This window comes from Oenanthe melanoleuca, chromosome 1A (assembly GCF_029582105.1).
Source record: "Oenanthe melanoleuca isolate GR-GAL-2019-014 chromosome 1A, OMel1.0, whole genome shotgun sequence".
NCBI lineage: Eukaryota > Metazoa > Chordata > Aves > Passeriformes > Muscicapidae > Oenanthe > Oenanthe melanoleuca.
In genome coordinates this window covers 25,015,891-25,039,754 of record NC_079334.1, presented here as the reverse complement: position 1 = coordinate 25,039,754, position 23,864 = coordinate 25,015,891, and the positions used below count along the sequence as shown (strand labels likewise).

At 44.0% G+C, this 23,864-nt stretch overlaps 1 protein-coding gene across 1 annotated transcript; it reads left to right on the top strand.

Moving 5' to 3' along the window:
* The first annotated feature begins 1,874 nt into the window (after window positions 1–1,874).
* Window positions 1,875–23,804, top strand: FAM234B (family with sequence similarity 234 member B). The gene is made up of 13 exons (XM_056516479.1): window positions 1,875–2,145; window positions 7,657–8,049; window positions 8,999–9,097; window positions 11,297–11,485; window positions 13,346–13,476; window positions 14,145–14,292; window positions 14,617–14,755; window positions 15,324–15,470; window positions 18,842–18,923; window positions 19,140–19,295; window positions 19,888–20,005; window positions 21,136–21,362; window positions 21,781–23,804. Exons 1-13 carry the CDS (start codon window positions 1,875–1,877, stop codon window positions 21,784–21,786), a joined length of 2,106 nt encoding a protein of 701 aa, XP_056372454.1. The 3' UTR covers window positions 21,787–23,804.
* The last annotated feature ends 60 nt before the right edge of the window (window positions 23,805–23,864 follow it).

The window sequence follows — 23,864 nt, the reverse complement described above, 5'->3', positions numbered from 1 at the left end:
TGATCTTACAGCACAGCTGTAAGTGCAATCACTCCATTGTGCAGCTCTGCACGAGTCACCTTCTCTGTCTTCAGGACCTTAAATAACAGTGTTTAATGTGGCTCCTTTCAGGGTCAAAGAACAACCCGAGGTTTTAGTGCCAGCAGGCTGGAAAAGGCTGGAGTCTCTGGCAGACAGGTGGTAAGAAACAAGGAGGGGGCACAGGCTCAACACTGATGAGGGGCTGGGGGCTATGTATTTTCATGCTTTTGGCTTGTAACATTTTTCTAAATGACCACGTTGTCTACACAAAGCTCTCAGACTTCCAAGCCTAACCCCAAGTATCCAATTTTTCAGCATCTGGCTTTTTCAAACTGCTTAGGAAAAAAACATAAATGAAATGAACAGTGACATTCACACAAATTAATGATCTATTTGCAACTTTTGATTGATATTAGAACACTTGACAGGTCCAATTTATATGCAAATCAGCTTACATTCACAGCGTAAAGATGGAAAACTTCATTTCTCATGCTTTGCAAATCATTAAATCCCCTGAACATATTGCTTAGTCATATGTTCCTCAAAAGCGTCAGTTTAACCACAAATCACTTGTCCTTGCAATCCATTAGCCTCACAGAGAATTCTGAGCTTGGGGAAAAAGCCATTTTTGTGGGGACACATGAAATTAAGAGTGGGCTATGCTGCACCACAAATGTAAAAGCATAGCAAACGATGGGCTTTTGCACTGTGTGTGTGTGTGCCAGATGTTAGAAGATCACAAATGAGGACACCAGACTTCCCAGTTCCTGCTTCTGGCTGTTTTCTGCTATTCCTTTGCTCCCAGCTTTAATTGGTACCAGAAGCATTTTCTTAGAAGGAGTCACTCTGCTGGACAGCTCTTGCCCTGTCACAGGCTTTGTTGAGACTTGAAAAGGATCCAGGTTCTATCCTGTAAATATTTACATAGATACAGAATTGTCACTGCTCTTAAATTAAAGCCTGGAAGACAGGAAATGGCATATGGAACAGAAAAACTCTGTATTCAGAAAGACCTGGAAGGGAAAGAATAACCACAACTGTGATGGCTTCTCCAGAGTTTGCCCCCTGGGACTGCCCCCACAAGTGCAGTGTTCTCAGGAAGGTCTCTCTCTTAATCCTGGTGACATCAGTGGACAAAAACCCTCTGGTACCACAAGATTTTGGATCAGAACTATTCTCTTTCCCGTTCATATCTAAAAAAAAAAAAAAAAAAAAAAAAAAAAAATCCTCTCTTCACGAGCTAGACCACTTGGTGTCTCTCTTCTGCTCCTTATTTGTTGCTTCTATTTAAGGAGCTCCAAGACAGACCTGGACATGAAAGAATAAGTACATTACTTGCAGAAACAGCACCTGAAACAGGGGAAAGCAAGAGCAGCAGCAGATGTTGAGGAAACGTGATGTGTTCATTAGCCAAATGGAGTCGCTTTCGATGTATTTAGCCAATCCTCCTCCCTCTCACTCAGTGACAGAGGACACTGCCTTGTGAGTTCTCACACAAATCATGACCTGAAGTGGCAGTGTTCGATGGCCCACGTGTGGGAATCAGGAAGCTGGAGCTTTGTGGCTTTGGGGAAACCACAAAACCCTCCTTGCTCCACTTCCCCATTGTGGGAAAGGGAGAGTTCACTTGTTCACTCACCTCGGAAGGCTGCGGTGATGGCTGAGGACAGCTTTGGGAAACAGCCTGGCCGTCTTTTGTAATTAATCAACGACAACAGTAAAATAAAATTTTAAAAAAATGAAAAAGAAAACAACTAGATTTCTTCCAACCAAAAGCTTTCCAAAAATGAAGGCATATAATTATAGCAACAACAATTTAAAGGGACTGGCGCTTTCTGTGCAAACCGCTCTGGATGACAAGCCTATTTTCCATCTGTCTGTGCCCACACGGCCGTGCAGGCTGCGGAGATCTGAGCTGCCCTCGGCTCGCCGCCACCGGCCCGCCCGTCCCTGCGGGTCTCGGCCCCTCCGGCTCATCAGGGCCGCGAAGGGCGCGGGCCCCCTCAGGCCCGGGAACTACAATTCCCAGCAGGCCGCGGGGCGGCGCGGGGCTGGGGGCGGCGCGCGCGCGCACTGCCGTGTCCAGCATGGCTACGGTGCTGTCCCGGGCGCTGAAGCTGCCGGGTAAGGGCTGCGCGCCCGCGGGACGGACCGAGCGCCGGGCCGGGCGGGGCCGGGCCGGGCCGGGCCAGCCGCGCCCAGGGCAGCCCTGGTGGCAGGAGGCGGTGCGGGGGCCGTGGTGCCGCCCGCTGCGCGGCTGAGGGCTGCGGGCGCGTTGCCATAGCGATGTGGCGGTGTGGGGCGCGGCCCGGGGTGCGGGCGGTGAGGGGCGGCCGGCGGGCTCCGCTGGGGCTCGGGGGCGTCGTGTGCGGCAGAGGGGGCCTGGGCCGCGGCCCTGTGAGGGCACTGCGCCGGAGGAGAGCGGGCGCAGACCCCTCAGGTCTGCTCCTGCCGGGTTTTACCCACAGAAGCCAGGCCAGGAGCTCGGTAAGTGCCAGTGCAATTACCCAGGTAAATGTTTAAAGCCTGCCTGCCGCTTCTGCACCTTCCAGCCAGAGATCTTCAGCGAGATGAAAGGATATCCAAGCATAAGGGGCCATTGTGTGCGGTGAGCAGCAGTACGACAGCCGTTCTCTTCAGTAAGGAGATTAAAAGGGAATTAAAATACCTTGCCAAACCAGATCTTGGGAGCATGCTAGTTGCTGTTGGATGTACTGTAGACGGTGCCAATGCACCTGGCTGCATTAACTTCAATGGGAAAGTGCCTCATTGCTCTTCCTAACCGAGTCTTGCCTTTGGGACAGCCTTGGGACAGAGACAGGAGCCAGGTGTGTGCTGCTGGGAAGAGCTCATCCCTGGCACCAGACACCACAGTGTCTGCATGGCCCCAGTCTGTGAGGCTGCACTCAGTGAGCTGATGATTCTTTCTTCCTCCACCAGTCCGTGAAGGTCACAGTAATGTCTTCAAGGTCCTTCCTGCCATCTTTTCATAACCCGTAACGGGAGTCATTACTTTTAGTTTGTGTGGTGCCTCTTGAGTCTCATTCAAAGAAATTTTGTTTGCAAGTTGGTTTCTTCCTAGTTTCATATATATATGCGCCTGTCTAAATGGGAAGAAATACATTACCATGAAGTCTGTTTAGAAAGAGTGCAAACTGGTAAATGTAGGTGTGTGCAGTAGGGCGTGACCACTGGGGAACTGTGCAATAAAAAGTACAGATCTCTTCTGGGACCTTTGGAACCAGCATGATCTATTTGATATCTGCTATTGGGAAACACTGATTTGAAAAAGATCATAACAGGCCTTGCAGATGCTCTTAAGGGAACAGTTCTTGCATCAGTCCTTAGGTTAAATTGCAGAAATCATACCTTTCTTGTGTGTTTAATTATTGAAAAAGGCAGCTTCCAACAGCAATGAGAAGGCAGAATGCCCATTGCTATATCTGTTTTTCCTGCCACATCTCATTAAATTAATTAAAAATCAACATGCGGCAACTTATCTCCTCATGGGCTGGGAGATATGTCTGCAGCACCCAGTGACTGGTGCCTGCCAACTGCCAGAAAATAAACAGAACATGAAATTAGTACAACAGATACTGGCACCAGTGTGCCATCATTGGAATAATGCACTGAAAATTGCACTCTTCCAAAGTCCAAAATCTTCTCTTTTCACTCCAACATGAGTGCAAAGAAAAACCCTCCCAATCAGTTGAAACCAGGAAAAATAAGATTACAGTTAATGTCTTTGAAGCCATCAGCAGAAGAAATGAATATTTTATTATGGCTAGGACTTTGATTCAACATGGATTGCCTAGTGGTTCCTTCTTTCCAGATCATGTTCCCACAATGATGATCTGTTCTTCAGCAAGGGGTCACATTCCTCTACTGCAATAGTTGCTGTGCAAAAATATCATTTCAGAAATACATGGGGGATTTCCAAAGTCATAAAGCACAATTTAGAGACCTGCTGCCCTTGAAAGCAAATAAGTTGGGGCATTTTCCTTCTGTTCTATCTTTGAAAGCCTCCATCATCAGTATTTGCTTTTTCTTCCAGTGGCTGCAAAAAAAAAAAAAAAAAAAAAATCCAGGGTGAAGTGACCAGTAGCTTGCTCTGATTGTAACTACAGGCCACTGAATGGGAACCTCTGTTTTATCACTGATGCCATGGAAAAAATGGAATATGATTTAGAGCAGGTCAGAACAGAAGAGGCTTTGTTGGCTCTACCTGTAGGAGGGAGGGAACACAAAGCAGTAGGGAAACTGACTTTGCTGATACTAATTCCATACCTGTGAAGTGGATGTAAGGTTTATATACACTTGGAATCTCTGAGTTACACAGATCTGGTACCTACAGAAGGCCACAGAAACTGCAGAGTGCTTTTGCATATAGACAAATTTCTCATGAAGGGTACATAGTGGTTATCCTCTTAAGAGATATGGTGAGAGTTTGACTAAGAGACCAGCTCAGATCTTAGAATTTTACTTTCATGATGGAAAATGAAAACTTTATGTATTCCCTGACAGCTGATTGCTTGCAACAGAGGCAGTTTTAGCTTTCTATTGATGGACAAACTGTTTTCCACCAGCCTGAGCCTTGTTGCTGAGCAGAAAGGAAAGAATTTGACTTCTGGAGCACTTGAAAATAAATTATCATTCTCTAAATGGTGTGAGACTGCTTTTGTTTTCACACATTTTTTACTGGTTTTTATGTCTGTGCTTTTCTGCTGAAAAGTCATCTGGGAGTGATTAGTGAACACCAGGTGTGTTATCCCTCCTTCCCACAGCAAGTGACCTTAAACTCTAATGAAGAGTCATGTTCTGTCTGCTGTCTGTCCAGCCAGGTGAATCATGAGTTACGTGTTCTCTGCACCACAGAACAGCCTTGGGAGGCAGAGCTGAGCACATGGCTTGCCAGCATTCCAAACACATTCCCAAAACACCTGCAGATTAGTTAAGGTTCTCTCTGAACAGCAGCAGATAAGTGTTTTAATCTTTAGAGATGAGATATACAATTGGGTTTTATATGTGCTAGATGAGTGCTTCAAGAGCCCTTCTTAAAGGGCAGTATCTTCCCTCCTTTTGGCTTAAAAAAAACAACCTGCAGGGCACTTAATGCCTGAGTTTACTGAGTGGCTGTGCCTTGTGGGTGCCAGATAACCTTTTGAGAAAAGAGAGGGTGAAGGAATGCCAGTTTCTGATTCCTACTCTGGCTTAGACATTAAGACTGAACAGCTCTCTGCTTTATAGCTCTCCTACAATTCTCCAGATTCTTAACTATGTAGATCACCAAAAGCTGTCATTACTGTGTAGTATCTGCTTTCCAGCCACCAATCAGTGGTTCTCAGTAGGAGAGGTGTTCTTATTACAGGCTGTGGTTGACACCACTGTCGATGTTGCCAGCATCTCAGTCCCTGCCAGTTCAAGGAGTGGGTGAGCCATCTTTTCAAGGTCCTTTCTGTCTCCAGAAAGGGATCCAGAACAAAACTGTTCCAGATAAATTTGCTTGATACCAATGCTTTCAGTTGCATCAAGGATGAAGAGCAGGTTCCAATCTTTTGGTTGACTCTTTGGAATTAAAATAATTTAACAAAACATAGTATATGTGAAGCATAGGTATGCTTTGAGCTGTTTTACTCAAAGGTCACCAGCTTCCAAAATTGGGAGCAATCCAGTTAACATAACTGTCCGACTGATTTCCCAGGCTTAATACCATTTACTCGTGGGCCAGCTGCATTTGTTTTTCATGCCATTCTGACTGGCTTGAACTGGCACATCTGGATCTGTTGTGAGAAGCTGCAAGTTCCCTGGCAGTGACACTTCTCTGGAATTTTTTGTTTCAATTGTGTAGTCTTTCAGCCACTTTTTAGTACAAGCTACAGTATTAGACACCTGTGAAATTTATGCTGCAACCTCTGAGCCAAGGACTGTGTGCCACCAGGGTCAGTGGCATCCCCTAAGTGCACTTAGGGGATGGAGCCAAGGTTATCAAGACTTCTTGAAATGCCCACTCTTTGAACACATATTTGGAGCAGACCTGTATGAAGCAATGCAATATGTCACAAGGATACACCAGACCAACCCATAGGAATGCAGTATCTCTTGGTTTGGTGCTCTGCCTCCACAAGGAACTGCTTTTTGGAGTGTATATGTGTACCAGATTTTTGAGTCTTCTGTAGAAGCCCCTAATTCAAAAAGGAAGAGTCTGTCTTAGATATGTGAAAGTGTTGGATATTTTTATTTCCTTCTGTTCAATGTAGGTTAGTTGTCCTGGCTGTTCCACCTAGTGTGGGGCGTTTGGTTTAGTGGAATTGAAAGTTTTTCTTAAATCCTAAAAATCAAGCTGAATACCACTCATGAGTGGTAGACAAAGGGAAGTCTTTTTGTGGGGTGAGAAATGGGAAGAAATAAAATGCATGTGCTGAAAAATCCACTCTAGATTATGCAAAATAGGTGTGTTGCATGAACTAAGTACTACAGTACATCTGTAACTTGAGTGTCTTTAATAGAAAAAAACAGAAGTAAGGTATAATATCTTAGTCAGGAAGAATAATTATGAAAATTCTGCTTTGTAATTCCGCTTCCCATCATCTTAGCGTCCGAGAAGGTTACACTTGCATATTGTTGCTTATTATGCCTTGCATGTATCACTTCAGGAATCTTCGGGCATAAGCTAGTTCCTGTTTCAGATCAGCTCTAAACAAAAGGAAATTAGACAGATACCTGGGATAGCAAAGTCCCACCTTGGAATCAGGGAGAGAGAGAACCAGACGGAGACTTGCAATCATCAGAGCACTGGCCATGGCTCCATGCCCAGCCTTGTGGCACAGGGCAGCTCCCTGAGACGTGACCCTCCACTCGTAGCTCAGGGCAGTGACTCTGTGTAATCTTTCCTGTCCCCATAAACAGATGGCACTGGGCTTGTGCCAGGGTGTGTGACCAGCCTCTACACCTGCCCTCGCCACACTCCCTGTGGCTGTCTAGGGCTTGGGGGAGAGGTCTGTGTGCCAGGCATCTGTGCAGGAGGCACCTAAAGCTAAGCTACTTTCCTGCACCACCACCTGAAGGGATCAGCACCAAGTTATCTCTCTTGGCCAGGCTAAGCACAGGCTGTTGGCTCTGGTGGGAGCAGGAACAGAGCAGGTGCACTGGGATTGCCTTGGGCAGGGGTTGGAGCATTCTGTCTCACCTTGCAGAGCTGAGCCATGCAGAGAAGGTGGTGTCTCAGAGAAGCAGCCTGATTCCTCCAGACATCAGGATGTAACTGGCCCAAAGGGGCGAAATTACTTTCCCCTCATCTTCAGGGAGACTTCATGTTTCATTACCAATCAAGAAAGTATTAGAATTAAATCAGCCATGAATTCCATATACACATATGCGTACACATACTTATATGTATACACACACACACACCCCTTTATCTGAGGAAGATAAACTGTCAGCATCTTTTCTCCCACAGATGCTACTGTGAAACATGGAGAGAGAGAGACCCTGTCATTTCTCTCCATGCAAAATGGATCCATGCAAAATGCAGACTACTCTGTTGTCATTTCTGTATTGTTCTCCAGTGCAGCCTTTTCTCTACGGAGATCCTGCAAAAACTCATACTTTATTGTCTCTCTCCATCCTTTTTCTCAGGAAAGAAGAGCCCAGACCTTGGGGAATATGATCCCCTCACTCAGGCTGACAGTGATGAAAGCGAAGATGACCTTGTACTCAACATCCAGAAGAATGGGGGGGTCAAGAATGGGAAGAGCCCCCCTGAAGAGATCCAGGACGCTGATTCCGATGTGGAGGTTGGGATGACAAAGCAGCACCCGTCAGAGAGCGCGCCCGAGGGTTATCCTGCAGAGACGGCCGGGAGCTTGGAGCAGAAGGCTGCTCCCTCCCTCATGCCATACCTGCGCACTGCCATCTTTCTGCTCACTGTGGTGATCTCGATGATTCTTGTGCTGGTGTGCGCCTTTCTAATTCCCTGTCCCCCTAGAGACTTGCATAACACCTGGAACCGCAACCTAGGTCAGGGAGCAGGTGAGAAAGCCCCAGGAACAGCATCTGGCGTGGGGGAGGTGGCAGCTCCCAGGCGGGCATTGGTGGGAGAGACCTATCTGGGAGAGCCAGGTCAGAGCAGCGACCTTTCCTCACCACTACAGATGCTCCAAAATAATAGACAGGTGGCTGTGTCCTGCTCACTCTTGGAGCTGAGGCATGTGAAATCTGGCATCCGCAGATAACAGTGACACAAAATTTTGTTCCTGCCAACATCAAAAATTATTTTGACTCTTCTTCCATCCTGCCTTTTTGTCTGGATGTTGTGCTCTGTTCCAGATGGAGATGGCCCAGCCCATTTTAAAATACAATGCCTCCCTTTCTGCAGCCTGGACTTTACCAGTACCTCCATGCTGAAGTATGTGGTTATGTTTGAGAGGAGAGGGAATTTTTTTTTTTGTCTTCTAACTGGCGTAACTAACCTTTTTCCATTGTCTTTTAGCCCTGCTTGAATGCATAAATCAACATATGAGATCTTTTGTTATCGTGTATGGGTTACTGGTAACAATTCTAAAGTATCTCCCACTCTGGCTTCTGCAATAAAATAACACTGTTTTGTGAAATAATTTCTGCCAGGTCTAGATATGTCTCTCTCTCCTTGCTTTCTGCCCCTGGCTTCCAAATCTAAGCTTTTTATATGATACATGGCTCCACATCACCTCAGAAATTGAAGTGGGAAACATGAATCTTTTTCTGTTAGCTCCTCCTTTTTTCCTTTTCCTTTTTCTGAACCAAATGCTGCATTTCTGCCTTTCCATGCAATGAAAGATCTTACCGTGGTGTGAGCTGCCTGCCCTTGGTGGTTTCTTAGCAGACTTTGTGAGGCTTGTCTACCCCCAAGTCTCATTTCTGGGCCAACCCTCCTCTCCCAGAGTGAAAAATGAGCTGGTTGGCCTTTTTGACATGCAGTGACCCTCTGTAATTATTGCAGGTGGTGTGTTATCCCCACTGGAGCTGTGTGATGTGAACGGTGATGGCCTCCCTGACATCCTCATTGTCTTCACTGCCTTGATGAATGCCAGTGTCATGGGTAAGCACTGCAGGTTGTTTACATTTCTCTTAATGTGTCAGTATGGACCTTTGTATATTTGTCTTACACGCAGGAAGAGTTTCTGCCACTGCCAATCCACTGCATTGCTCTTTTCAGAGTTCTTTAAAATTGCTAGTGTTCCTGTAGTTGGTCATGCTTAAAATTTTCATTACAAGCCTGTGCTCCTATACCTTTTGGCCAGCATCATCTGTTTTCCCTTATCTCATCTTGGAGCAGCTCTGTCTCTTGGTCCTGCATTTGTGTACACTTCACTTTGTTTTTAGAAACCTTCAAACCCTCACTTTGCTGCCTTTTTCTCCAGGTCACTCCATATACTTGCCAGGCTCCAAATGACTGTTAATTCATGATGGGGAGGCTACTGTGCCTGGCTGTTTAGCAGCTATTGCCCTGCTTCCTCCTCCTTGCTGCTCTGCTTTCTTTGTTAGTCCTCACACCCTTCAGGTAACATAGCAGAGCCTGCTGATACTGGCCACCATTACACAAGGGCTGCCAAATCCAGTGGCATCCTATTGCACTGGGCTTTTGAAGTCCTGGAGGACTTTGAAGTTCCCAGCTGCCTGCTGTACTGCACCTGCCTATTCTGGCATCCCGTGTTACCAGGTGAATCTGTTCCATCTCAGAGATGTATTATTCAGGGAGCAGGCATACATTGCACAACCTGAAAAAAGTTCTTGGAGCGAAATGCCTTGGCTCTTCAAAGAGGTAATAAAAATATTATTAGAGGATAGGAAGCCTTTCTCCATGGCCCAATAAGACCTTTGGTATTTCACAGCAAGTCCTATAAAATTAAACCTATCAACATACAGAAAACTTTAAGTAACTTAAAAGATAAGTGAGCGAGGAAGATACAGTTGACATAAAGGCTGTGTTCAGTTTATATAGGTTGTCTTTGCACTCTGTATTTTTGCTGTTGCATTGCTTTTATTTTTTATCCCAGCTTTATATATAGTCAGCATGCTCTGGATGAAACTAGTCATACCTGGGCTGTAGCTGTGCTGGAAGACAAAAACCAGACACTAAAACAGGTGTAACCAGATCACAATCCGAAACTCACATAGTTGGATATCAGCCCACCTGTCGCTTGTGCTTGGACCATTCACACAGTGCTAAGTAGAGATAAGCTTGGACTAGGCACCAGTGGAGTAATCTGTGACATTGTTAACTGTTTCTCCAACTTGTACACTCAACAGCTGTGAGCTGCATTCAGGAGTTAATTGTTCTTGGTCCCTATCAATGTAACAAAAATAACTTGATCTGGGGTAACTTCTTAGCATAAGCCATATCATTATCAGTTTAAAAAGAGAGTGAGTTTGATCTAGAGACTGGACTCAGCCTTGTACTTAGCCAGTGACCCATATATGCCCTTTGTGTCATCAGGTCACATGTTGTATGTGTTGCTAGTAAAACAGAAGTTGACTGGGTCTGTTGTAATTTTGAAATGTGTGAGAGTTCATCTTAAATTGTGATATGTCTGTACTAGGTGGGGATTAATTACAATAACCACACTTATGTCTGAGCTAAAAGTTGATCACATTTGGAATAAGAGCCAACAGTCAATTGAAACAGCACAGTCTACTTTATTTTACAATTATTTTGTTCTAACTGGCAAATTGGAAAAAGAGCACCAACTTTCACCAATTGGTTGCATTCAGTCCATTTTTCACAATAATGAAACTTCCTTTGGAAAGCAAAACAGAAAGCTCTCAGACCACCAATCACTTTCTGATGACATCTGCCTTGGGAGTCACTTAAGGTTTCCCCTTGGTTCTGGCTGTTGTGTTGAGGGAGAGGAGATCAGAAGAATCAGACTGATTTGACAGCAGTACATTTCACAGGAGGAAGTCAGCACCATTAAGCGCATTGTCCCCAAGAACTTGGTTCTGTCTGCCCAGCTGGCCACGTTTCTTATTATGAGCTCAGGTTCAACCTCCATGATTTTCCAGGCTGTTGATTTTCATCCTGATTTGTTTGGAGATCACTGCTAGGTTCTGCAGCAGAGAAGTTCAGCCATGAGGTAACATTTGACCTTTGCTTTCAGGCAGTGTGGATTTGTCTGTCTTGAACCACTCAGCTCCAGGAGCTAAAGCTGGATCTCCAGCACAAGGACCCAAGGCAATGTGGTAATAGTAATTCCTCTGACACCAAGGGATCACATTCTCTCTTTCTTGTCTCTTCTAGGTGTCTCTAGACCCTCCGTGACTGTGGTGGCACTTTCTGGTATGAATGGCAGCACCTTGTGGTCCATCCAGCTTCCAGAGGAGACACGAAGTGTGCAGTGCAATGGGCTGTCACTGGGAGCAGCTGCAGGGCCTGTCTGCCTTGTTACAGGAACATCAAAATTCCTCAGCCTTCTCAGTGCCTCCACAGGTAAAGTCAAGTACAAGCATATTAGAAATATGCTACTGCTTTTTTGTTTTCTTTAAAGGACTAATAAGCATGAATGATTTGGTTCTGGTACATCATGGTGGCTTTACTTCACGACACACAAAAAAAGAGTCAAAACTAATGAGTTTCTAGTTTCACAGAATAAGAAAATCCAAAACATTTCATATCTGTGGCAGCATCTTCATCCTACATCTCAGAATATTTCAAAGTGTTAATCTTATCCTGTAGCATCACCAGTGTCATAAAGAATATGTAAAGTCTGTTCTCATTAGTGTTGAGCTGCTGGTACAACTCAGGACCTACCTAACAGCACTGCAAAACTGAACAGCATTCTTGGAGAACTTACATAAGGATTTACTCGACATCCAGGAAACCTTGCAGAGAAATGAGGCCCAGTTGAATTGATTAGATGTGAATGAAAATTGCATTTTTAATCACTTGATCATATGCACCTTCATTCTCTGATTGCTGTTTGTTCTACCACATTAATTCATTGGCAGAAATAGCCATGGGTAAGTATAGGGTTGTTTTTGGAATCAACCAAAAGGTACCTTGAAGGCAGGTAGCTTTGAGATGGAGGTGTGTGTTAATATATAGTTATGTTTTGATGAACTCAGTTCATCCAATGACAACAATTCATCACAGTTGCTGGCTCAGCAACAGACATCTTTTATCTCCCCTGGCTGACAGGTGCAGTGCTGTTTATCAACTCCAAAGTATTGTTAAGTTTTCCCCCCTGCGAGGATTTCTGCAGTCTGGCCCTGGTATTCCCACTCCACTCCACTCCACCCTTTCTTCTGTCCCCCTTAGCAGGTCCTATGGTTGCAGATTGTGGGTGTGGGGAGTCATGGTGGAATAGGGTTTCAGGCATGCCAACCACGTTCCATGCAGGGAGCAACAGCTGTAGTTTACCCTGTAATTTCCATAGTTAGAACTTCTGTTACGATGGGAACATAACTTCTCAAGTTTCCTCTAATTTTACCCCCAGCTATCTTCCCACACTTTTTAAGTGCTTTTAGGGACCAGGTTACTTGCAGAGTGTTTTCATGGTCAGGACAGTGAGCTGCCTCCTTTACCAACAGCAGTAATGCACAAGTTTGGCCCTTGGTTTACTTTGTCATTCAGGGGCAAACCTTGTCCTACAGAGCAGCAGCAGCAGAAAAAAATTTTTAAAGATTGAAAAAACAGAAGTGTTGGCAAAAGGATGATGAAAAAGTAGAAGCATCAAATTTAATTGTTACCTTTTTTTAATGTTTATTTGCAAGTTTGCAAGTGTGGTTTTACTGTGTTTCCAGTTGGACTGCTGAACCATTTGACATTACATCTGTTAACATGCTTTCACCCTGAGGTGGAATAAGCATGTCATGCTGGAGTGGTAATTTGCTGCTGGGAATTTAACTGAGACACAGATTTGCACTCTGAATATCAGAACTGTCCATCTGTTTCCTTTCCTTGCATCTACCTAGCCTTTAATGCTGGCTGAGGCAAACAACTGTTGTCCTGCAGAGCAGCACTCTCGTTTAGGTCCTCCTTCGTAAAGTGAACCTTAAATATTCTCTGCTATTTCAGAAATTGTTTAGGGCTCAGGTCTTTTAAAGAGATGCTAAGAAAGAAGCACAGCAGGAATTGAGGCCTGACTCAAAGGCAATCTGAAGAAATGCTGGGAGAAGAATTTTGCTTCCCACTGCAGTTTATCTCAGTTTATGGATGTGTCTTTCCCCTTCACATAGAATGGGAGAAACAATCTCTCTTGCTCCCTTTTCAAGAAGGTTTTGTGGAACCCTCTAGGGATGCCCTCTGGTTCCCCAAGTACAAGTCTCTTTTATCTTGTTCTTTCCACAGGCAAGACCATCTGGACACTGAACTCCATTCACCTTTCAAGTGGGTTCCTGGCTGCACCAGCTGCAAGTCTTCCAGATGTAGATGGAGATGGGATTAGGGATATTGTTGTTATGGCTCTCCAAGACAAACAGGTACAGCATATCCCTGCTCGAGGTTTGGAAGGACCTTTACTATTTGTGTAGAGATAAAATAGAATGATGTGGAAGGACTGTAACTGGAGCTGCACAAGCCCCTAATTTTCATTCCCTTGGATTTTGCTGAAAAGCACCCTTTTTCTTCCAGTAAGTCAGAGCAGTGAGATCAAACAATAATGACACTACCCGCATTCTTGACAGCTGGGAATGAACAGAAGGGTCATTATTTGCACCTGAGTGAGACTTGAGAATTATCTGTTTCTGTTCAGTGAATGTGTGGTTTGAAGTGAGTGTTCAGCAGCAGTGTAGGAATGGATCTCTGGAGAAAGGAGCATTTAGCTTATCCAAAAGAAAGAAATACTTGTGTGATTAATTCAGATGCGGATTTCCTTTACTCATCCTTCCCCACAATTCTAACATGGATGTTGTTAGAGAAGCTCAGATTTTTGAAGTCCTTTTCATATTTGATGTATTTGTGTCAAGAGAAAAACATGAATATAAGATGCCCAGGAAGCCAGACTGAGCAAAGAGAAAGCAAACACTATCTAGACCTTGCTGAGGGGGAAATGATTAATGCAGCTTTATGCTGTGGGGTTGGGAGAAGATTCTGAGTGCATAGGTGCTTGAAAGCACTGATAAAAATCTCTGCCTCTCTCTCCTTGCAGCCTGATATGTTTTTCGTCTTGGTATCAGGAAAGACTGGAACTGCTTTGGGTGGGCCTGTCAAGTACAGCACCAATGGAGAAGGGAAAGTGATTGGCCCCCAAGTCCATATAACCAGCCGGGGAGCCATCTACATCCTGTTTGGTTTTGGTAAGATGCACCTTGCTTTGCAGCACTTCACCTTCCAGAGAAAATACTTGTTTTACCTAAAATGGTCCAGAATGTCCCTGGGATACTTCTGCCATGCTTCTGCTGTAAAAGCTAGGAGGGCAAAAGCATGTCTCACTGCCATGGTGTGGAAAAGTACAGGAGCACCCATACTTTGGAGTTTCCCAAAGGCATGTTATGCCAGGGAAGTTCCAGTTCTAGGCATTTCATTGCCTTCTACCACAACTGCAGTGGTCCCAACCATCCCTCTGTTCTGCTGGGTTTTCTTTTGCAGTCAGGACTCTTCATCTTTACTCTTCCTGGCAGGTAATGTTCAAGCAGTTGCCCTGAGAGATATCTTTACCCAAGCCAGAAACCGGGACAACTTTCCTGCAATGCTGCAGCAGGAGGAGCCAGAGTGGGAAAAGCGCAGATCTGTGAACCTGTCAGAGCTCATTGACTATTTACAGGTAGAAGATGGACTTGTCATCTTGCTTCTGGGACATGAAGGGAGGAGTAGGCACTTTTTAGTGCTCCTAGAGGTGGTTGTTTCTACTTCAGTACTGTCCTTCTCTTCATTGTCCAGTTGATAACTGGGGTATACTGTGGTGAACCCATAATTTCCTCCCTATCCTCTGATTGTTCTAGACAAATAAGTGCAGAGTACAATAAAAGGGAGTCCTTAGCTTCTCTGCTCCTTTCTTCAGCTCTGTATGCATTGCAGAAGGGGAAACAAGAGGCATTCCCAGCTAATGGAATCTTTTTGGGAAGCTCAGTCTGTGTGGGCCTCAGTAAGAATAAAGGAGGGGAGCAAATGTGAACTCACAAACTTCATGCTTATTATAGCAACTGATGATATTTAGAAGAACCCACATTTTAATTTAGGTCACTTAAGTGAGGAACCTACATCACTGGGGAAAAGATGGACTTCTCCAAGTATAGTTCACATCTTTTGTAGGAATTGCCATGTGAACAGGCAGCTAGTGCTGAGAGTGCAGATACAAGCCTTGATGTCCTCTCTTTTCCTTTTGTCCCAGTGGAGGTGTTGACTTTCTGCAGACAGTGAAGACACCTGACACAAACTGCAGCAACCTGCTCATCACAACCAAAGAGAGCTTGATCCTGCTGAGAGGACAGGACCTGGAGCACCGCTGGACCCTGGAGCTGCAGAATATCAGCAGGTTACTTGCTGGGAACATTCTTCTGTCCTATTTCTTCTGTACCATTTCCCGACTTTCAGTTCTAAGCACATGTGTTCCTTAGAAAGCAATTGACAGTAATTCTTCAAGTCTGAAGAGGAATCTAAGAACTGGAGGTGTGTGTTGTTGAGCCAAGTGAGGAGGGCAGGGGGAGCAAGAAACAGAAGACTGGAAACCTGAGCTGTGTGCTTGTCAGTGATCACAAATAAGGAGCTTGATTCAGGTACCCAACAGTGAAGTCATGGAAATGATGTGGCATTGGAATTAAGTGGATTACTGATGTGTGATTCAGACCACCTGCTGTCCAGGGCTTCAGTGGAGAGGATCAGTTGCATTAGTGATGTTAAGAATTTAGAGTAGGTGAATGAGTTTGGCCCAGAGATCTTAATGTTCCTTGAAAGTAGAAAATGAGCATTCTGATGACAGTCAGTACGCCATCTATACTAAATGTAAACCTTAAAATACTGCTCATCCTCTAATTTAATGTATGGAAATTAAGTAATTTTCCAAATCTTTTGGGTTGGTAATAACCAGCAATTTCAGCTTGCTCTGTATTAAATACTTGCAAAGGGCAGTTGGGCACAATTGAGGGAAATTATATGGGAAACAATTGCTTGCTTTAGTATTGAGAATAAAGAAAGCAGCTCTCAGCTCTGTGTTACCCAAAGAGCATAAATGGGAAGAAGGTACTCGAACTTCATTATGGAAAAAAAAAGGTGTTCAGCTATCTTTGATATTCAGGTAATGTCCACATTCTTGAGGGCTGATGGGTGACATAAGCCATGACCATGACTTTAGGAATGAGTTATGACTAGTTCATCATACTATGGGGAAAGGAAATGGACTAGAAGTGTTTTGGGCCCAGAATCTGCAGACTTCTTAATGTCTGGCATTCAGTTTAGAGGGTCAGTGTGTATGTACTGACTAAGCAAAGCAACTTCATGGGTGCTGTAGAATCAGTTTTACAAACGAAATTTCTAATTGGATACAGTAATAAGTTGGAACCTACAAATCAAGAAGGGTTGAAAACTCCTTTACCAGTATGGTTGAGGTTGGAAGACACCTCTGGAGATTTGCTAATCCCACCTACCTGCTCAAGCAGACTCTAGAAAAGCTAGAGCCAATTACTCAGGGCTGTGAACTATCAGGTTTTAAGTAACTCTGAGGATGGAGGCTTCACAACATCTCTGGGCAGGTAGTATTCAAGGCTTGCTGCTTTTTCCTGGTCTCTGACCTCCCAAGGGACAGAGTACAAGACATGTAGAGGAGCTGCTTTGTTGACAGAAATTTTGCATCCACATCATTGAAAAATAATGAAAGCAATTCTTGTTCTAGGCCACTGTGCTAAAGTCCTGGACTACCTGTTTTCTCAGAGTTCAGAAAGACAAAATTTACTACACTGAATGTATTGTGGGCAAGCATTTAATTAAGAGGTTTGTTTGTATTTTTTTAGCACTTAACTTCTACTTAAGCATCATAGGTTGGGGGACAAATTCAGGTCAGGGATGTTGCCACATAGTTAAACAGACTGAATTCCTTGTTAGACAGCTTACAAAGCCAGCTGTGAGCACCCCTTTTCCTGGGTGAGCCTGCCCCAAGCACACAACCTCATCCAGGCAGACTTGAGTCCAGACCTGTGGGAATAATTTCTGGGAAAACAAGCATGGCTGCCGCAGATGTGCTGCATTTCCAGATAGCTTTTGACAAGATCCCTGGAAAACCATAAAGGAGAATCAGTAGTCATAAAGCAGGGGCGAAGTTCAGAGACCATGAAATTGAGAAAGCAGTTGCAAATTGTGTTGTAAATGGATGTTTCAGATGAGAAAGGATTAATAGCAGGTTGCTGGGGGGATTACTGTTGGGCAGAATAATTACTAGCCTTCTGGTTCATTTGAGAAAGTGCCCAGGGGATTTTTCACTTGATTGGTAGCATCCAATATGCTTATTTTTGTGTGCATTCATGTTTGTGGGATTTGTCACTGACTGTAACCCATAACAGACATGAGAAGAGGCACCTTAGGAGGTGTTTTGAGTTTGTGGTCATAGGATAGAATTGCCTGCTACTTCCTTTTGCTACTGGAGAGCTTTCAAGCTACTATAAGTGTCTCATGATACTGCCTTGAAAGCAACACCTGTTTGCTGAAGGTGTCTGTGAAGCAAATTATGTTGTTTGATGTTGTAAGAATAAAGTCAAGGCACTGCAGTAGTGTGGTATTACTGCTCAGGAACCATTCTGTCATGCATGTTTTAAAGGGGAAGATGGAAAAAAGTGGGAAAAGGTCTGGACAGAATGCTTTAGCATGGAAGATTTAAAATACTGAATTTATATGATCAAAGAGAAGCCTGAGAGGTGAGTTCATAAGCATGTGTAAGAAATAGAAGCTAACAGGCATAGCAAGAACAAGTGCCTTGAAGCAAAAGTCATTCACGTTCGAAAAAATGAAGATGCAGGATTGTTTCTTTGGGTGAAATTAATCATTAGAACTGATTGTCATGAGAAGTGATGAATTCATCTCATCAAAGATGAGGCAGAGCCAGCCTACTGATACTTGATTAATTAGGTGAAATACAGAAATCTGTCGTAAATAAGAGGAGAGGATATAGTCTGATGATCCTGCCTTGCCATAAAATCTGGTTCTGTGAATTTTGTGGACTCAAATGTGTTTATTTAGCAGTGTCTAGCTGTGGTGAATTGAAGGAAAACAGAGGCAAGGCTCAGAAAGCCAAAAGCAAGCAGGATGGCTAAAAAACAGTTAGAATGAGATATACTAATGTGTTATGTCACCCAGAAGTGAGAGGATGCGAAGGAACTTCATTTAACCTGCTTAAGGTCATAAAAAGGCTTGTAAACCTGCCAGCAGTAAGAATACAGGGACTCATGGGCTGACATTAATGTTGAGTTTAAGATCTATTTCACACAGCTAAGGTAGCCTGGGAAACCCACTTTCAGCAGGAGGCCAAATGTACCAATGCATTTTGAAAGGGCTGGGTAATTTTATATAATTATAGCAACAACAGTACAGGTTCTCATGCAAAGGAAAGCATGATAGAGTCGTGTACAGGGAGATAAACAGATGTCTACACAGCCCATCAAGGGGTGCCCCCCACACAGACAACTCTGAAGAATGGCTGACAAGCACCATGGGTTGCTTTACCATTTTTCACTTTTCTGATCCACCAACAAAGGATTCCTGACAGTCAGAATAGTTCTGAGTGGATGAAAGACCTTATTTAGCGTGACAAATCCTGCCATTTTAAGAGGCAGAATGGAGGATGAAGGCAACTATTCTGCCTCCATCTGAAATGACTTTTTTCTACCATGGGGCTGAGTGTTTCTTTTTCCAAATTTACAGCCAGCCTGTACCAGGTTACTTTGGTGCTGACCAAACTCTGGACTTCATGCTGCAAGCACAGACTGGAGAGGGGAACAAAAAGGTAAAACAGGTGAAGGCAAGGAGGGCAGTGGCAGCACAGGAGTCGGGGGAGGTTGGGTTAAAAGAGGCAAACCTTCTCTGGTCCTTGCTTTTCCCATCTCTTTGGCCAGCACTCATTCCTTTGTGGCCACAGGCATGAAAGTGAACAGCACAGGCCATGCCTCTGCAATTCCCTCACCTTGACACCCATTAATGCTTGATCTCTCCCTGCTTTGAGGTGGTGGTGGTAGATGGCAAATCTGGCCTCCCTGTTTGGAACCAGGAACTTCCGTGGCAGAGGCAACAGCTCGATGCACTCTCAGTCATGACTTTAGACAAGAAGTCTGTTTTTCTCTTCTGGGCTGATGAAACACAGCCTGTGCTACAAAGTTTGGTGAGCATGCTTCCTATTCTTCACTTAGAGGTTTCTCTGTGAAGCACATGCAGTCTCTGTCTTTTATTCCTGTTGTTATTGGACTTGAACCTAACATATAAGAAGGCTGTCAGAGACATCTCTTGCTTTGACATTCTGACTTCTCTGAGCCCGAACACAGGAGTTTTTGTGTGCAAATTCTTCATCATAAAGCTTTGTTGATAGAAATTTTGCATCAACAAACCCCAAAATTTGTGATTTTCATTTTTTCTTGCAGCACTGAGGAGTTGTAACTGCAGATTTGTTCCCAGCCCAGAGTACTCCTTCTGTCCATGTAGGCACACAGTTTGGCATGGAGACTCAAACTTCCAGACTGTAGCTTTGCCCATCAAGCTGCATATGACAGAGCTAGATTTCAGCCTTACCAAACAGAAGTTTCAGAGCAAATTCTGTTTTAGGGAAAAAAAGCTTTCAGGATTTAATCTTCATAAAACCATACCTTTTCATTCTCTGATCCATGTAAAAACAACAGTGTCAGAAAATTTTATCTTTTTGACAAAGCTAGACTCCTCTTTGCTAGCCAGTTATGTTTTTGTCTCTTGCATTCCAACAGCAACCTGGTCCCAGACCTGAGCGGCCAGGGCTGCACCACCTCTATCTCCTCCATCCTGTTTTTCCTACAGTCCTTTTGGACCTCACTAATGCAACAGACAAAGTCATTGCTTCAGCAGGTGAGTATAAATGGAAGAGAAACTACCTAGGCTAGAAATACAGAGAGAGAAGTAGCTGTGAGAAACAATGGTCTGTAGCTGTGCTTTTAAAGGTAGCACCTAAGGTCAACCACACATAGGACAACAATGACAAATAAGATTAATCCTCCTTCTGAAGGAGCATCCTGTCTACCCCCTACTTTGCAAATAAAAGACCCACAAAGTTTCTTACACATTTAACCAGTGAAAAGTGTAAGTTTGATTTGATGCATGTTTTACATCAGGTAAGTTGTGTTGCTTTCCATGGATCTATTTTTAATTTAATGCAGTGCATAAAAAATCACTATAAAATTTTTCTCTGTCAACTCAGATACATTTCTGCTTTTGTTGGCCATCACCTGCTCTTTGGGATAGGAGCTGTTCTGCTTCTTCCTCTTTCTTTTTGTAAGGGGGAATCCAAAGTATGTGTGTTTTCAGGGAAAAGTAGATCTGTACTTAACATCTATACAAGATTGTACAGTCCCTGTTCAATTTCCTTGCTATTTCTAAAGCAGTTCAGCAAATAGCCAGCCTCTTGTGCATGGGACTGTGGATCAGTTCATCCAGAACTGAGAGAAGTAGGCCAAAAAGCATAGAAAAACTGCTGCATAGTAATAACATCGAATTGGACTTGTATCAAAAACACAGTTCAGTCAAGAACAAATAGAATACTATTTTTTCAGGAGTTTTTTAAAAGCTAGGATTTCTGATGTCTGTACAGATCATTCTGCGGTGACTGGAGTCACCTGACTTGTCAGTGCTTTACAAATTTCCTGTTTTATAGAGGTAAAGAATAGATACTAACAGGTGTGAGAAGGTAGGCTGAGAGTGAACTGTATTCTTGACATATGTTCATATCCTATGTCAAGCCCAAAAGCATAACCTGGAACCAAACCCTTCCATTTTTGATCTATATTTCAGTTTCTTTCCTGGAAAAATGTTAAAATAATTTTCCCTTATCAACTAAGGTACTATGGAAATGTAAAGTCAGACTGAAAATACTATCAGTCTAGTGGATGTTTTGACTGAGTAAGGGCTATAAGATTTCTCTTGGAAGAAATGTAACTATTTGCTCCTTACCACTCTTTTCTTGCCCTTTTCTGATGGACCAGTTGGAATTAATGATCTCCAAAAGGATGCATTTCACATCACTGTGACAACAACTGCAACCTCAGAGAAGCAGCCAGGATTTCTCTCAGTCAGCAAGCTGGGCCTGAAGTGGGCCATGATGAGTCAAGGTCGAATGGTGTGGCTAAAGGACAGCAGCTCTCCAAAAATCAGCCGTGGAGAAGTGAGGCGATTTCTTGCCCGGATGAAATTTGCTGACTTTCCTCAGAAGGTGAGATAGGGCAGTAATTCCTAATGAAAGCCAGGCCTTTGAAAACATCTGATCTCTTCTTTACAGACACAGTTAAGGTGCTCTTTGGGATGGAAGGAGACTGGTGGAATGCAGAGTGACTGCAAGGTGACTAGCTGCCCCTTGGGCATAAGCTGGACAGACTGGGAAGCAAAGATGTGCTTAGGCAGTTGAACACAGCACAGGATCTTAGAAAGAAACAGGGATGATGATCATAAGAGACTGAGACTTGCAGAGGGATCAGAGAGGTGGGACTGAGATCACTTGTTTTGACATGTGCAAACAAGGGTCCTCCATACGGTGGTGCCCAGGCTCTGTTGCTGACTTGTAATTTACTACTTTGCCAGACTGGATGACAATAGATTTTGGCTTTAATGCTTGTTTACCTTTCCTTCTTCAGCTCTAGCCTGGTGGTTCCTCAGATGTTGGTTGGACCTGTGGCCTGTATGGGGAATATAGGAAGCCACTCTGTGTATCTTCAGGAAAATGGCTATATAGAGGGAATGGGGGCTAAAAGCACTTCCCCTTTCTTCAGCTGTCTGGGGAATGCTGCTGGAAGCAGGTTTGTCCTAGGCAGACCTGTTCTGTACCAGAGAAACCTTGTTCAGCAACTCCCCCTCCATATGCTGTTCTTGCATGCTTCCTTCCAGGTAACAAAGAAATGTGATTTTAGAGTTTATATACATATATATATAAAATCATGCTTTATATATATATGTGTTAATTTATACAATATATGTATATTTTTTGTATGTTTAATTTATGAATGAGATTTAGGACACACCTTTTTATGTCCAAACAGTGTTCCCAAGCAGTCTAACAAGCTCTGTGCCTAGAATGGGCCAAGGCAAGTGGTGTGGCTAAAGGACACCTTTATTTTAAAGGTATTTAAAGGACACATTTTTATTTTTGGAGAGAAGCCTCTATCTCCTGCAGGGTTAGTCTTACCCACAACTTCTCCTGTGCTCTCAGCTCTCTTGTGCATGGTGTTGCCAGACTTACAGACTAGTTCTCTGGCTGAACAACCTGATCTAGAGAAAGATGGTCTCCACAGTATTTTCCAGCCTCTTGCACTTGTGTCTTTCTTTCCCAGTTCCAAGTTCAGGACACCAAGTTCAGATGATTTAGAAGTGAAAGATTCACAGTTTATTTCTCTCCATCCTTAAGGTTTGTATGAACCCAAATTGTCACTGTAACATCACACTGCAGTCCAATGGGTAGAGTCTTTCTTTGAAAATGTATCACAGTCCCAGTGGGATAGGAAGTCCAGCAGAAGTCCCGACTGTCACTGTAAAGGTCATTCAGTCTTGTCACAGAAAAGCTGATTCTTATGCTGCTGCTCCAGGTTCAGACAGAGACAGGACTAGAAGGCTTTTCTGTGCATTTTAACCCTATTCTGAGCCCAGTATTGCCATCCCTTGCCATCCCAGCCCTGTGTGCAGCTCCAGGGGGAACAAGATACCCTTGGGACACATTTGTTTGCAGTGTGTTTTGAGCTGTGTCCCAGAGTGTGCCATCATTCTCTGATTGCATTTGAAGAGCACCTGTATGAATTTTCTCATAGTAGAAAAGATGATATAAAAGGGGAACAACTTTGGTGCCCCAGTAGTTCCCCACAGTTTAGGGTAACAGTATAGGAACTGCTTTCCTAGTAGGCCATTCTAAAGTCTGGCCTTTGACATTAAACAGAGCCAGGCTGAGATGAGGATTTCAAAGGATACTTCTGTCTAGCATGTGCCCTTTCAGCCTCCCCACATTTCCGCATGAGTTGTGAGGTGACAGCAGACTGTCTCTCCATCCAGATGGGCACATGAGCCATGGGTTTGCTCTCCTGGGCCCTTGACACCTCTCTTTGCTGTGTCACCCTCTCCATCATCGCACGTCTCTGTATAAAGCTTCCAGGGTAGCCCTTCAGGTTTAGCTGCAAGCCCCAAGGCTGGTCCTTGGGCCCTGATCTCCTAATGTCAGAGCCTGTGAACAGTTTGTATATGTTTAATGGTATTTTCATGTAAATAGCTTTGTATATATTAGCACAGCTGTAGCAATGGCTCTAGGCCTGGCATCTCCCTCCAGACAGGGTTTAGTGTTTATAATACGTAGTCAGTTAATAGAGCTGCATAATAGGACTGAAAGTGTGAGGACCAGTAACTTATGAGGGATTAAACAGGAGTTCCTCTTCCCTCCTGTCCAGCCACCACCTTGCTGGGAAAGGTGAATTGGCTGTTACCTAAGTAGTTACTCTTCTGAGATTCTTCCTGAGAGAACTGATACTCAAGAGCAGTGATGTTAGCTCCTCCTTAATGTGAATTCACCCTGCCCACACACCCCCCACCCTGCCCCCACTGTGAATAAAGAGTCTGTCTGTATATTGTTGGAAAAATGTATTTGAACTGCAGTGAAGCAAAATAAATACTGTGTACAGCATCACGTGTCAGTGTGAACCAGTGTTTCGCATTTGAGAGATGATGAGTTTGCTTGGAGTTT